The sequence below is a fragment of the Oncorhynchus mykiss genome, chromosome 11 (genome assembly GCF_013265735.2).
Source record: "Oncorhynchus mykiss isolate Arlee chromosome 11, USDA_OmykA_1.1, whole genome shotgun sequence".
NCBI classification, from domain to species: domain Eukaryota; kingdom Metazoa; phylum Chordata; class Actinopteri; order Salmoniformes; family Salmonidae; genus Oncorhynchus; species Oncorhynchus mykiss.
In genome coordinates this window covers 73,151,446-73,166,446 of record NC_048575.1, presented here as the reverse complement: position 1 = coordinate 73,166,446, position 15,001 = coordinate 73,151,446, and the positions used below count along the sequence as shown (strand labels likewise).

Below are 15,001 nucleotides of genomic sequence, written 5' to 3'. Positions count from 1 at the left end.
CTTCTGGGACAATTTTAGCATTTTAGCTAACCCTAACGCATTTCCTAACCTGCCACATTAATTATCCTAACCTGCTGCGTTAGTTCTCTTGACCTGCTACGAAAAGTCACTTCTGCTAGTCAAAACCGGAAGATCTGCCCTGAGAACACTCTTTGTTGGCCCTTTTCACCTTTTAACGTGGCAGTGGAATGAGTAAAGGTGAGTAGAGGCTAAGGTTAAAAACACTATGCAAAATCAAATTAACTGATTTGATTTCTTCATTAGAAGTGAATAAAAAAAAAAAATGTAACCAAATAAATGAAACACTGCAAGCCCGAGCCATATCTGAACCTGTTCTGAGTCCAAACTGGCAGCTCCCTGACTAAAATGTGGAAATCCTGTGGCAAAAACCGCTCATAAAGGGATAGCCAGCGATCTCCACTGGGGCTGTGCATTAACGTTCAACTCCACCAACGGCCCACAGATTATGTAGCTATTATGTCAGTCTTGGTTAGAAAAACCTCTTGAAACAGAAGTTCAACGGCTCCCTGGACAGAAGACAGTGATGGTGGTTTTTAACAATGAAGGATATCTGCAGATCTACAAAGCAGACAGAAAACCTCCCTTTCCTTTGTCTGGAAATGAACAATGTGTTCTGCTGAGTACGGTGTAAAAATGACTGGAACTGACTGAGACAGGAGGCCAGGATTAAGCAGTTATTGTATTGTGGAAACTTTACAGTAGCCTGGATGTTCCAGGTTTTAATTACAATCTCATGGGAAGGAATAGAGATTATAGATAATTGTTGTAACCATATGCCGGTTAAACTTATAGTGCTTTGTGCTTAGTGTTCGTGACTGCATAAATGTTTTAAGATGCTCAAATTTCAAATGAGTACTTATGTCAGACCCTGACCCCCAAACCAGGACAGTAAGAGCTCTATAGGAATTGCTCTACAGGTAGTGCTATACAGGAAGTGCTCTAAAGGAAGTGCTCTAAAGGAAGTGCTCTACAGGAAGTGCTCTACAGGAAGTTAAGTTGATTAGCTAGCCCAGAAGCTAATCAGAAGCTAACCACGGTTTGTGGTCATCGGCTGTCCTTTAGTTCGAAAATCTATCGAAAATCTATCGCCAGTTTTGTACGGCGCAGCGCGGCTCGGAACGGAACATACCGGACCAATTTTTCTCTCCATGTCCCTGGATTTCAACTGCTCTCTGGACATTCATACCCGGATCTCACAGCTAGCTAGCTGCTATCCGTGTGACAGTCGGCTTTCGTCGATTCCGGAGCAAACATCGATTGTTCCGGTGCTAGCCAGCTCCGTCAATCACGCCTGAGTTCCATCATTCACTCCTGGGCTGCAGTCACCTATCCGGACCCGTTTCACTGCCTACGCGGAGCCCCACCGGGCCTTCACAACCGGACTGCTGACGTTATCTACCTGAAGGAGATCCGGCTGGCTCCTCTGTCGCGACGTTACCGGAACGCCCATCTGCGGCCCGCTAACCGTTAGCTGTCTTTCCGGCTGCTATCTGAATAGACAATCGGACAATTTATTTATTTGAATTATTATGTTTTCTTCTCGGGCCTCTATAACTATATCTATTGTTCTTATTTTTGTTGTTGTGTGATTTGGATTAATCCCCTCTACCACACGGAACCCCACTAATCTACTGACCGAACGCAAGAGGTGGCTAACAACAGACTCCATCCTATGCTAGCTTGCTACCGGTTGGCTTGGCTAGCTGTCTAAATCGCCGTGACCCTAAACCAACCTCTCCACTCACTGGACCCTTTTGATCACTCGACTAAGCATGCCTCTCCTTAATGTCAATATGTCTTGTCCATTGCTGTTCTGGTTAGTGTTTATTGGCTTATTTCACTGTAGAGCCTCTAGTCCTGCTCACTATACCTTATCCAACCTATTAGTTCCACCACCCACACATGCAATGACATCTCCTGGTTTCAATGATGTTTCTAGAGACAATATCTCTCTCTTCATCACTCAATACCTAGGTTTACCTCCACTGTATTCACATCCTACCTTACCTTTGTCTGTACATTATACCTTGATGCTATTTTATCGGCCCCAGAAACCTCCTTTTACTCTCTGTTCCAGACGTTCTAGACGACCAATTCTTATTGCTTTTAGTCGCACCCTTATTCTACTCCTCCTATGTTCCTCTGGCGATGTAGAGGTGAATACAGGCCCTGCAGTGCCTAGCTCCACTCCTATTCCCCAGGCGCTCTCTTTTGACGACTTCTGTAACCGTAATAGCCTTGGTTTCATGCATGTTAACATTAGAAGCCTCCTCCCTAAGTTTGTTCTATTCACTGCTTTAGCACACTCTGCCAACCCGGATGTTCTAGCTGTGTCTGAATCCTGGCTTAGGAAGACCACCAAAAATTCAGACATTTTAATTCCAAACTACAACATTTTCAGACAAGATAGAACTGCCAAAGGGGGCGGTGTTGCAATTTACTGCAAAGATAGCCTGCAGAGTTCTGTCCTACTATCCAGGTCTGTACCCAAACAATTTGAACTTCTACTTTTAAAAATCCACCTTTCTAAAAACAAGTCTCTCACCGTTGCCACCTGCTATAGACCACCCTCTGCCCCCAGCTGTGCTCTGGACACCATATGTGAACTGATTGCCCCCCATCTATCTTCAGAGCTCGTGCTGCTAGGCGACCTAAACTGGAACATGCTTAACACCCCAGCCATCCTACAATCTAAACTTGATGCCCTCAATCTCACACAAATTATCAATGAACCTACCAGGTACCTCCCCAAAGCCTTAAACACGGGCACCCTCATAGATATCATCCTAACCAACTTCCCCTCTAAATACACCTCTGCTGTCTTCAACCAAGATCTCAGCGATCACTGCCTCATTGCCTGCATCCGTAATGGGTCAGCGGTCAAACGACCTCCTCTCATCACTGTAAAACGCTCCCTGAAACACTTCAGCGAGCAGGCCTTTCTAATCGACCTGGCCGGGGTATCCTGGAAGGATATTGACCTCATCCCGTCAGTAGAGGATGCCTGGATATTTTTTAAAAATGCCTTCCTAACCATCTTAAATAAACATGCCCCATTCAAGAAATTTAGAACCAGGAACAGATATAGCCCTTGGTTCTCCCCAGACCTGACTGCCCTTAATCAACACAAAAACGTCCTATGGCGTTCTGCATTAGCATCGAACAGCCCCCGTGATATGCAGCTGTTCAGGGAAGCTAGAAACCATTATACACAGGCAGTTAGAAAAGCCAAGGCTAGCTTTTTCAAGCAGAAATTTGCTTCTTGCAACACTAACTCAAAAAAGTTCTGGGACACTGTAAAGTCCATGGAGAATAAGAACACCTCCTCCCAGCTGCCCACTGCACTGAAGATAGGAAACACTGTCACCACTGATAAATCCACCATAATTGAAAATTTCAATAAGCATTTTTCTACTGCTGGCCATGCTTTCCACCTGGCTACTCCTACCCCTGTCAACAGCACTGCACCCCCAACAGCAACTCGCCCAAGCCTTCCCCATTTCTCCTTCTCCCAAATCCATTCAGCTGATGTTCTGAAAGAGCTGCAAAATCTGGACCCCTACAAATCAGCCGGGCTAGACAATCTGGACCCTTTCTTTCTAAAATTATCTGCCGAAATTGTTGCCACCCCTATTACTAGCCTGTTCAACCTCTCTTTCGTGTCGTCTGAGATTCCCAAAGATTGGAAAGCAGCTGCGGTCATCCCCCTCTTCAAAGGGGGGGACACTCTTGACCCAAACTGCTACAGACCTATATCTATCCTACCATGCCTTTCTAAGGTCTTCGAAAGCCAAGTCAACAAACAGATTACCGACCATTTTGAATCTCACCATACCTTCTCTGCTATGCAATCTGGTTTCAGAGCTGGTCATGGGTGCACCTCAGCCACGCTCAAGGTCCTAAACGATATCTTAACCGCCATCGATAAGAAACATTACTGTGCAGCCGTATTCATTGATCTGGCCAAGGCTTTCGACTCTGTCAATCACCACATCCTCATCGGCAGACTCAACAGCCTTGGTTTCTCAAATGATTGCCTCGCCTGGTTCACCAACTACTTCTCTGATAGAGTTCAGTGTGTCAAATCTGAGGGTCTGTTGTCCGGACCTCTGGCAGTCTCTATGGGGGTGCCACAGGGTTCAATTCTTGGACCGACTCTCTTCTCTGTATACATCAATGAGGTCGCTCTTGCTGCTGGTGAGTCTCTGATCCACCTCTACGCAGACGACACCATTCTGTATACTTCCGGCCCTTCTTTGGACACTGTGTTAACAACCCTCCAGGCAAGCTTCAATGCCATACAACTCTCCTTCCGTGGCCTCCAACTGCTCTTAAATACAAGTAAAACTAAATGCATGCTCTTCAACCGATCACTACCTGCACCTACCCGCCTGTCCAACATCACTACTCTGGACGGCTCTGACTTAGAATACGTGGACAACTACAAATACTTAGGTGTCTGGTTAGACTGTAAACTCTCCTTCCAGACCCATATCAAACATCTCCAATCCAAAGTTAAATCTAGAATTGGCTTCCTATTTCGCAACAAAGCATCCTTCACTCATGCTGCCAAACATACCCTTGTAAAACTGACCATCCTACCAATCCTCGACTTTGGCGATGTAATTTACAAAATAGCCTCCAATACCCTACTCAACAAACTGGATGCAGTCTATCACAGTGCAATCCGTTTTGTCACCAAAGCCCCATACACTACCCACCATTGCGACCTGTACGCTCTCGTTGGCTGGCCCTCGCTTCATACTCGTCGCCAAACCCACTGGCTCCATGTCATCTACAAGACCCTGCTAGGTAAAGTCCCCCCTTATCTCAGCTCGCTGGTCACCATAGCATCTCCCACCTGTAGCACACGCTCCAGCAGGTATATCTCTCTAGTCACCCCCAAAACCAATTCTTTCTTTGGCCGCCTCTCTTTCCAGTTCTCTGCTGCCAATGACTGGAACGAACTACAAAAATCTCTGAAACTGGAAACACTTATCTCCCTCACTAGCTTTAAGCACCAACTGTCAGAGCAGCTCACAGATTACTGCACCTGTACATAGCCCACATATAATTTAGCCCTATCAACTACCTCTTTCCCAACTGTATTTAATTTATTTATTTATTTTGCTCCTTTGCACCCCATTATTTTTATTTCTACTTTGCACATTCTTCCATTGCAAAACTACCATTCCAGTGTTTTACTTGCTATATTGTATTTACCTTGCCACCAAGGCCTTTTTTGCCTTTACCTCCCTTCTCACCTCATTTGCTCACATTGTATATAGACTTGTTTATACTTTATTATTGACTGTATGTTTGTTTTACTCCATGTGTAACTCTGTGTTGTTGTATCTGTCGAACTGCTTTGCTTTATCTTGGCCAGGTCGCAATTGTAAATGAGAACTTGTTCTCAACTTGCCTACCTGGTTAAATAAAGGTAAAATAAATAAAATAAATAAAAGTGCTCTACAGGAAGTGCTCTAAAGGAAGTGCTCTACAGGAAGTGCTCTAAAGGAAGTGCTCTAAAGGAAGTGCTTTACAGGAAGTGCTCTACAGGAAGTGCTCTACAGGAATTGCTCTAAAGGAAGTGCTCTACAGGAAGTGCTCTACATTCTACACATTTGTGAAACTGGTAAGAAAGACATGCTGGTAAGAAAGACATTCAGCTTTAAGAAAGCAGCTTTACTTACAGGGGATCAAATGGTCTAGAAGGAAAATCGAATAAATCAGATGAGTTGTTGTAGCAAAACCTTCAACACTTGTTACAACATTGTTACAACATTGTTACAACGTTACACTTGCTTTTAAATAGCTGATAGGAGATCAACCTGATACAGTCCAGTCCAGTCTATTGCTTGCCTACAGTAACTTGTGTATTTCTTTATACAAGTCATCATCCTTCTTCTCTATGTCAAACTCTATGTCTATGTGGAGTAATATATCTGAAGTACGGTACTGTAGTAAGCCATCTGGGTACCACCAGGGACAGTGTTTGCACCATACTGATTGAGGCCCACAAAGGCTGAATCAGCATCATGAACCAGCTCCCTGCACCAGCTAGGCTACACTCACGTGCTATCTAGAACCTAAAAGGTTTCTTCGGCTGTCCTCATAGGATAACAATTTGAAGAACTATTTTTTGGTTCCATGTAGAACCCTTTTCAGTTCCATGTAAAACCATTTCCACAGAAGGTTCTACATGAAACTCAAAAGTGTTCTATCTGGAACCAAAAAGGGTTATCCTATGGGTACAGAATAACCCTTTTGGAGCCCTGTTAAGGACCAAGTTCAACAGGCAAACATTGTGGAACATTGTAGATAGAAATACCATGAACATCGATAACATGATTCTCCATTCTACATAATACAATTATCAGAACAAACCCCAGGTTGAAGTATTGTGGCTGAAATGGTTAACCCTGTCTTTGTGACCCACATATTGTCCAAGAGCAGATTCCTTCAGAACTGATGTAAAACAAATGTGGAAAACAGTCAACTAAACACTGAGAGAGTTGAATGATATACAGTGCTACTATAGAGAGGAAGAATTACACAACAGTACAGACACTCTCTCTGCAGCTATGATTCTCAAAGGCTATTGGGACATCAGTCATGTTATAAGGGAAGGAGGTGGGTTTGCAGGCTGTATATTATGCTTGCGTTTTGACAAGTACCCATAAGGCTCTGATCAAAAGTTGTGCACTATATAGGGAATAGGGTGCCATTTGTGAGGCTGATATGTTCAGGCAAGTGGTAGGCAGGGAGGGCATGACAGACCCCCTGCACATGGAAAGAACTGAAGCTGAACTTGAAGACAAAAACAAAAATGTCCTTCATCAGCAGAATGTCCCATGATACTGGAGTTTAAAATGATCTGGTTTTCATTCTGAAAGTGCAGTAAGTGCACTAAGTAGATACGTGATGAATTGTAATAACATAATAGTGGGTTTGCTAGAGGAAGTGGCACAGTGAAAACCCTATTACAGGTTAAAGTACATCCAGATCTCCACAGACTATAAATGCAGCTGTCTCATCAGAGATAGTGGAGGGGGGTGCGCAGTATTGTTTGAGAGAATCCCACATTCTGAGGGATATCAGAAGATTCCAGATAATCCCAGTAGAAGCTTCATCTCCCACCATTGAAATAGAACAGAGAGATTTATCTCCATCACATCTCCACTTCCACATCAGAAGATATGATCTAATTTACAATCCACCTTTCACCTCTGTATATTAAATCATACACTTTAGGCTGTGGGCCTCAACTTGACTCTCTCCAAGTGTGTGTGTGTGTGTGTGTGTGTGTGTGTGTGTGTGTGTGTGTGTCTAGACCCATTTGGTCTACATTGATATCCAATAAGAGATATACACATTTGTATATTCATGAATTCTTACTCCAGAATGAGATAATGAAACCTCACCTTCAGGGTGTGCTTGTGTTAGTCCCACAAAACAGGCACTATAGAGAATAGTCCAGAGTATCAGAGCTCTCCTGTGGGGTAGAGAAAGAACATGGTCATACACACACACACACCTGCACACACACCTGCACACACACACACACACACACACACACACACACACACACACACACACACACACACACACACATAACTGGGGTTATTAAGGTTATTTCTACACTCTGTTCTACACACTGTTTATAAGTATTAAACAATTTATAACGTTATTGCTCCTGAGTGGTCAGATCTTATGCACAGTAACCCATTGAGGCAGCAGCATCAGTACTGCTTTCACCTAAATCCCATCTAGATGTTCTAGTCACTGATGCACCAGATGATCTGGCCCTTAGGAGGGCTAGGTAGCTACTGCTCCCCCTCAGACTGCCTCTGAGTAGGCCCTCCAAACACTTGCATTAACCCCACCAATGGTTCTTAGAAATCAAGGAGGCAATGAGAGGGGGAAAAAATAGAAAAAGTCCTTAATTTACAAGAGCAGGGGGAGACAAACATCTGGAAACATCAACACTAAGGAACTCAACACAGGAAACCAATGCAGTAAACCATCAGTCAGCACTTACAGGTCAGATAGTGACTTCACATACATAAACGGGCTTATGTTATCCTGTGAGTGTGTTTTGTAGTAGTTACCATGACTACGTTAAACTGAAGATACTGAAAGTAGATGAGACCAAAGAATGAGTCTCAACGATGTACTGGGATTATCTATGAGTAGTTTTCAGCCTGGATGTCAGCTTAGATAAGTGTTTTTACACATATAAAGTGTAAAAATGTTATGCCTGTATTTGGTTTCACCAGCAATGCAGACCTGTATGCTCTCGTTGGCTGGCCCTCGCATCATATTCATCGCCAAACCCACCGGCTCCAGGTCATCTATAAGTCTTTGCTAGGTAAAGCCCCGCTTTATCTCAGCTCACTGGTCACCATAGCAGCACCCACCCATAGCACACGCTCCAGCAGGTATATTTCACTGGTCACCCCCAAAGCCTATTCCCCTTTGGCCGCCTTTCCTCCCAGTTCTCTGCTGCCAATGACTGGAACGAATTTCAAAAATCACTGAAGCTGGAGACTCATATCTCCCTCACTAACTTTAAGCATCAGCTGTCAGAGCAGCTCACAGATCACTGCACCTGTACATAACCCATCTGTAAATAGCCCATCCAACTACCTCATCCCCATATTGTTATTTATTTGATTTCTTTGCTCCTTTGCACCCCTGTATCTCTACTTGCACATTCATCTTCTGCACATCTATCACTCCAGTGTTTAATTGCTGAATTGTAATTACTTCACCACTATGGCCTATTTATTGCCTTACCTCCCGAATCTTACCTCATTTGCACACACTGTATAGATTTTTTTTCCTATTGTGTTATTGAATATACGTTTGTTTATTCCATGTGTAACTCTGTGTTGTTGTTTGTATCGCACTGCTTTTGCTTTACCTTGGCCAGGTCGCAGTTGTAAACGAGGAATTGTTCTCAACTGGCCTACCTGGTTAAATAAAGGTGAAATAAAATTTAAAAAACATTTACAAGGCACCAGCAATGAGTATTTTAGCTGGATGAGAGTGCCTTAAAGTAAGTATGTGGTTACGGCACAGCAGCTTGTCCACAATCTGTTAAACCCATTGACTTCTGTGGGGTTTCCTCTTACAGAATAAGGCCTCGCAATGACCTGCAGGCCTGAAAACTCCAGCCAGGCAGACACTGGCTGAATCCCAAACGACCCCCTTCCCCTCGCCCCTCCATTTGCACGTTCGTGCGCGCCTTCGCCATATGCACAAGTGTCCCAAAAATGAGGGAGTGAAAATTATTGAGGGTGTAAGGGGTCATTAGACCCTCCAATAATCACTTTGGCCGAGCCAGCAACGCTGCCGGCTTCAGAGTGAAGTGGAATCCCATAAGGCACTGAATTGTTTTTAAATTAGCGCAATTTTAGCGGGTCGGCTACATCTGGATGCATCTGGTTTTCATGGGAAATCGAAAGAGAGCCTGTGACACGACTTCCGCTTTGGGAAATGAACAAGCCGACAGTCCATCTTAGCTCTTCCTCCACATTTACTGGATGGCCAGCAGAGAAGAGAACCTCCCCCTGTAGCTTTATTCTCTCTCATCGAGACCAGAAAGATAAACAAGCCACTCAGGTGTTTATTACGTTAGGCTAGTTGAGTTGTGAACACAACTAGATTGAATGTAATATGATGCAACTTTTTTTAATGAATAGTGTATTCCCCACCCACTTATCAAACTAGCCAATGAGAACTGTGAGATGTAGGAAAGAAGAGGAGTGGAAAAAGAGGGGAGGGAATAATAGGATCCACCCCTCCTCTCTCTAAATCTAACCCCAATCCCAACAATCACTCCCACAGCATTCATCTGGCACTGCAGCAGTGCCCAGCTGCATAAGCAGCAGAGAGTGCAACTTTTACATTCACCAGAGTTTATAAAAGGGAAATGCTTCATTTTTTTAAACTAAATGTTTTTAATTGGAACTTGTATTTTACTAACACATTGCAATGCACTGTCTGAAATCCTAAATGTGTTATTGCTATCATTAATAACTATCTAATAATACCCAAATTATTAATAGTAATTTGTGTATAATTTGGATTCCAGCTCTACTGGAATGCAGCACTTTTCACAGGCTCTTCCAAGTTTCCTCTGACAATGTTTCTGCAAGTCCTCTGCACAGACACACAACTCCCCCAAAATAGGCCAGGTCCTTATTCCCTGGGGATCCTCTCATAGATAAGACTATTATGTCATAGCTGACAAATACAACATGAAAATGGCAAGGCAAAATATTAGTCTACAAATTGGGATCACGTAACATGGATAATTCATTCATTGACACCGACATGATTCCCTCTTTGTATCTATTCTTGTGTGCTCTCAAGAAAATAAACATGGGTTTCTTCTGGAATGTATGGAAACGCAATGCCCTACTGGAGATGAACAGATGCTCACAAGTAAGTTAAATCATTATCAGTCTACATAAGAGATGAAAGGGAGAGCTATTTGTTTGGATAACGTGTACTCACCCCCCGACTCCAGCTGTTTTGAGTTTGGAGTACGGGGCATTGTCCGGCTCCATAGCGGTTACTTCATTCTTTCTTGAGACTTTTTACAACGGTCCAGACGTGGCAGGAGACATGCGCGATTTATTTCCATTCCAGCTGATCCTTTACAACTTTGACAGGGAACCAAAAATGCACCGGGGAAAATAGATCAATAGATTAATATAAAGTTGCTTCCTCCTTTCTAAGAGTCGTTCCGTTATCTTTCTTCAGGAGATCATGACAGAGAACCAACCTCGATCTATCTTGAAAAGCTCCATCGGTGTGTTTTAGCGCGAGGCAAACAACCCACAACCGGTGGATGTCACAATCTGCGGGAGAAGTCCAATCTCTCTCCACACTCATACAAGCACCACGGTGGAATCTATGACGACCGCCTTGTAGCCTACGCCGACGTTTCTAATATGCAAGATATCGTGGACTGAGTGAGTGAATTCTTCGCTCGGGACTCGGAGAAACACACCTCCCTCTGTCGCCCTCAGCTGACATTGAAGGAGGAAACAAATGTAGCACACATGTATGGTGTAAAGAAGCCGTTTCATTGGAAGGTGTGTCTTGCTTGCTTGGAAAGCAAAACCTTCTCAAATTGCAACTTGCATGGTCATAGTAAGTAAGTAATAATAATACAAGGGATTGATGTAGTGGTAGGTGGCAGAAGACCATGCATGCACTTCACTGCATTGTGAAACTCACATGAGATGTATTACTGTATCGTCTAATATAGCCCTAGACCTCTTCAGAGACTGTGATTATGTATGAGTAACCTACAGCAGTGCAATTATTTTCTAGCCAGGTGACAAGGTGACAAGGCCAGGTGACAGGTGACAAGGCCAGGTGACAAGTCTAGACTGTAGATAGATGGGTTGTTTGTTTACCCTGCACACTGACACTCACACACAAAACCCACACACATAGCCTACACTACATAGGCACACACAAACACAACACAAAAACACATACTGACACACACACACGCACACACACACACACACACACACACACACACACACACACACACACACACACACACACTTTCACACTCATCATTTGCTGCTGCTGCTCTCAACTTTATTTTACTCCTATTATTATTATTATTATTACTATCCTGATGCCTAGTCACTTTACCCTGCCTTCATGTACATACCTACCTCAAATACCTTATTATTATCTATCCTGATGTCTAGTCACTTTACCCTGCCTTCATGTACATACCTACCTCAAATACCTTATTATTATCTATCCTGATACCTAGTCACTTTACCCTGCCTTCATGTACATATCTACCTCAAATACCTTATTATTATCTATCCTGATGCCTAGTCACTTTACCCTGCCTTCATGTACATATCTACCTCAAATACCTCATTATTATCTATCCTGATGCCTAGTCACTTTACCCTGCCTTCATGTACATACCTACCTCAAATACCTTATTATTATCTATCCTGATGTCTAGTCACTTTACCCTGCCTTCATGTACATATCTACCTCAAATAACTTATTATTATCTATCCTGATGCCTAGTCACTTTACCCTGCCTTCATGTACATACCTACCTCAAATACCTCATTATTATCTATCCTGATGTCTAGTCACTTTACCCTGCCTTCATGTACATACCTACCTCAAATACCTTATTATTATCTATCCTGATGCCTAGTCACTTTACCCTGCCTTCATGTACATACCTACCTCAAATACCTCATTATTATCTATCCTGATGCTTAGTCACTTTACCCTGCCTTCATGTACATATCTACCTCTAATACCTTATTATTATCTATCCTGATGCCTAGTCACTTTACCCTGCCTTCATGTACATACCTACCTCAAATACCTTATTATTATCTATCCTGATACCTAGTCACTTTACCCTGCCTTCATGTACATATCTACCTCTAATACCTTATTATTATCTATCCTGATGCCTAGTCACTTCACCATGTCTTCATGTACAGTACCAGTCAAAAGTTTGGACAAACCTACTCATTCAAGGGTTTTTCTTTATTTAGACTATATTCTACATTGTACAATAATAGTGAAGACATAGAAACAATGAAATAACACATATGCTGAGTAAACATTTCACGGTCTGGTCTCCTCCTGTTGTATTCGGCACATGTGACAAATAACATGTGCTTTTATATACACTTGTTTTGTCTGGGGCAAGGTGGCACATTGATGTTCCACTGCTCTCCAGCGCAGCATACTGAACATACTGTACATGGACATTTATCTGACAAAATGTGAAAGGGACACGGTCACCCGGTACATTTCCCCATAGAGACATTTCCTCTTCTCCTCTTGTTGGCCTCGCAGTAAAGCTGCCATTCTTTATTGTCTTCTGATTTGTTTACTGACGTTTCAGTGTTCCGGGCCACAGCTGCCTATCCTCCCTGCCCACCTCACCTACAGTCAGTACTGTATATCCGCTCATGCCTGTGAGCTGGAGCCAGAGTAGAGCTCTCCGCCTAGCGCTGCTGCTGTTGCAGTCGTGTGCTGTGAAATTCCTATGTCAAAGAAAGTCCTCATTGACCCGCCCTCAACAAACACGCAGTGACAGTGTCCAGCCGAGCCCCAACAGAGCGCCGATTCAGCTCCCTGCAACTGGATCCCCCATCCCTGAGCCCGGGCTCCCGGCACACAGAGCCCCTCACAGTTCTCCCCTAGCAGGCAGGCAGGACTAGGCCTTTGCCCCAAATGGCACGCTATTTCCTATATAGTGCACTACTTTTGACGTTTTGGTTGCTATAAAGGGAATAGGGTGCCATTTGGGACGAATCCCAGGAAGGGTGCACACCACCTTGAAAGAGCACTTCCCATGTACCTGTCTGAGCGTACATGTCAGATGGTAGATTTTGTTACTTCAAACTTGTATTTCGCAGACAAGGGATGCAATGTCCTAGAAGTGGTAGCAGAGCAGGCACAACAGATTAGACAGGTTTTGAGTGTTGAGGGGTTTTTTTTCAGCAACTGTAGGTCTGTGATGAGTGATAACTTACTGTAGGCCTACTGACAGAATCTGTAACAGTGCATAGCCTATCTTTCTGTTTCTCTATCCTGCCTCATTTTGCCAATATTTCATGGAAAACATGAATGAACCCTGGTGGAATGAGTGTACAGCTACAGTAGCACGCAGCTCCAACAAATATGATGATACAGCAAAACCTGACTTTGTAAAAAGACCTAGAGGCTAGTTTATATATTAAGGTTTTATGAGTTGACTTTCCTCCACTCATCACACGACTGCCATGTTGGAACCCTTGTCTTTAACCATTGACAGGTGTGGACGACTCTGCATTTCATTCTTTATTCCAGACTAGAGGCGGATAACGGAAGCCAGCTGTCCCCTTATACTTTGATATTACAATAGATATTAGAAGTTCAGTGTCTGCAGGAAATTGGAGGATTTTCCTGTAGACTGGGAAATGTATACCCTAGCTGTCCATATGCATCACACAACATCCTAGACCAGTCATGTATAGAATTTACAAGCAACATTTTAATGGATATACAATGTACAGTAAGTGATCTGAATAAGAGCAAGATTTATGGGTCATATCTTACTTGATATGGCCCATAACTTAAGTTATTATTAGAACAGTCCTCCGTCGATAAGACAGTGGATGAATCAAATGCATTATTATTTAAATATTGAGAAAATGTGGGCTACAGAGAGAAATAAAATAAAATAGAACCATTAGCAATACGGCATTAAAATATTAGAATAAATATCCAAAGGATGAGAAAGTATAATTGTTTTAATTATGAGAACAAACAACATGGGTGTGGACATTGTGGGAACATGTAGCTTTGAGCAAGTATGATGTCATTAATGTTTGTTGAACTGTATTACGTCTGAGTTATTGATCTTTATTCATCTTTTTTTCTTCATGTTGAAGGTCAGGCATTAAGTCCCAGACAACGTCATGTCTAGTTTAGTGGATCCATGTCTGTGAAATATGAAGTTGTCTATTGTCTAAAAAAAAAACAGACCTAGCAGTTATTTCATGTCAGGTTAGACAGATGATGATGGAAAGTCTTGTATGATAAACACAGACACTTTTGTTTTTACTCCCTTGTCTTTGGGGAATTAAGCCCAGCTGAAAGCCTCTATCTGGACACAGCTGGATTCAATATGGGATCCCTTGACACTCTGTTTACCTATTCTATACATTCAACCAGGAAATCTGGAGGAAATATCTATTCGTTTGTGGCAAATGACTCCCTTAGATTCGTAGTGATGTATTAGGCCCAGCCTACATTGAGGATATTTATACCTGCACAGCATGTGTTATAGTGAATGGATGACATGCAACAAGTACAATTCAAATGAGATGAGGTTTAATGCCTTGCCATGACTTTTGAAACACAGACTTCCTCAGCTGTCCAAATAGAATTAAGACCATAGAAAAACAAG

General features: G+C 42.9%; 1 protein-coding gene across 2 annotated transcripts in view; it reads right to left on the bottom strand.

The window, feature by feature from the left end:
* LOC110535110 (collagen alpha-1(XXVII) chain B) overlaps positions 1–11,081 on the bottom strand; it is a 99,427-nt gene extending 88,346 nt beyond the window's left edge. Inside the window, exons 1-3 of one of the 2 annotated variants that reach the window (XM_036936284.1) lie at positions 10,817–11,079; positions 10,546–10,694; positions 7,446–7,516 (exon numbers count right to left, since the gene is read on the bottom strand). In XM_036936284.1, the coding sequence (XP_036792179.1) occupies positions 7,446–7,516; positions 10,546–10,598 (124 nt within the window). In that variant the 5' untranslated portion in view covers positions 10,599–10,694; positions 10,817–11,079. Of the gene's footprint in view, positions 1–7,445; positions 7,517–10,545 lie in introns of both variants that reach the window. The other variant, XM_036936283.1, reaches the window with a different exon arrangement.
* Positions 11,082–15,001: the final 3,920 nt, after the last annotated feature.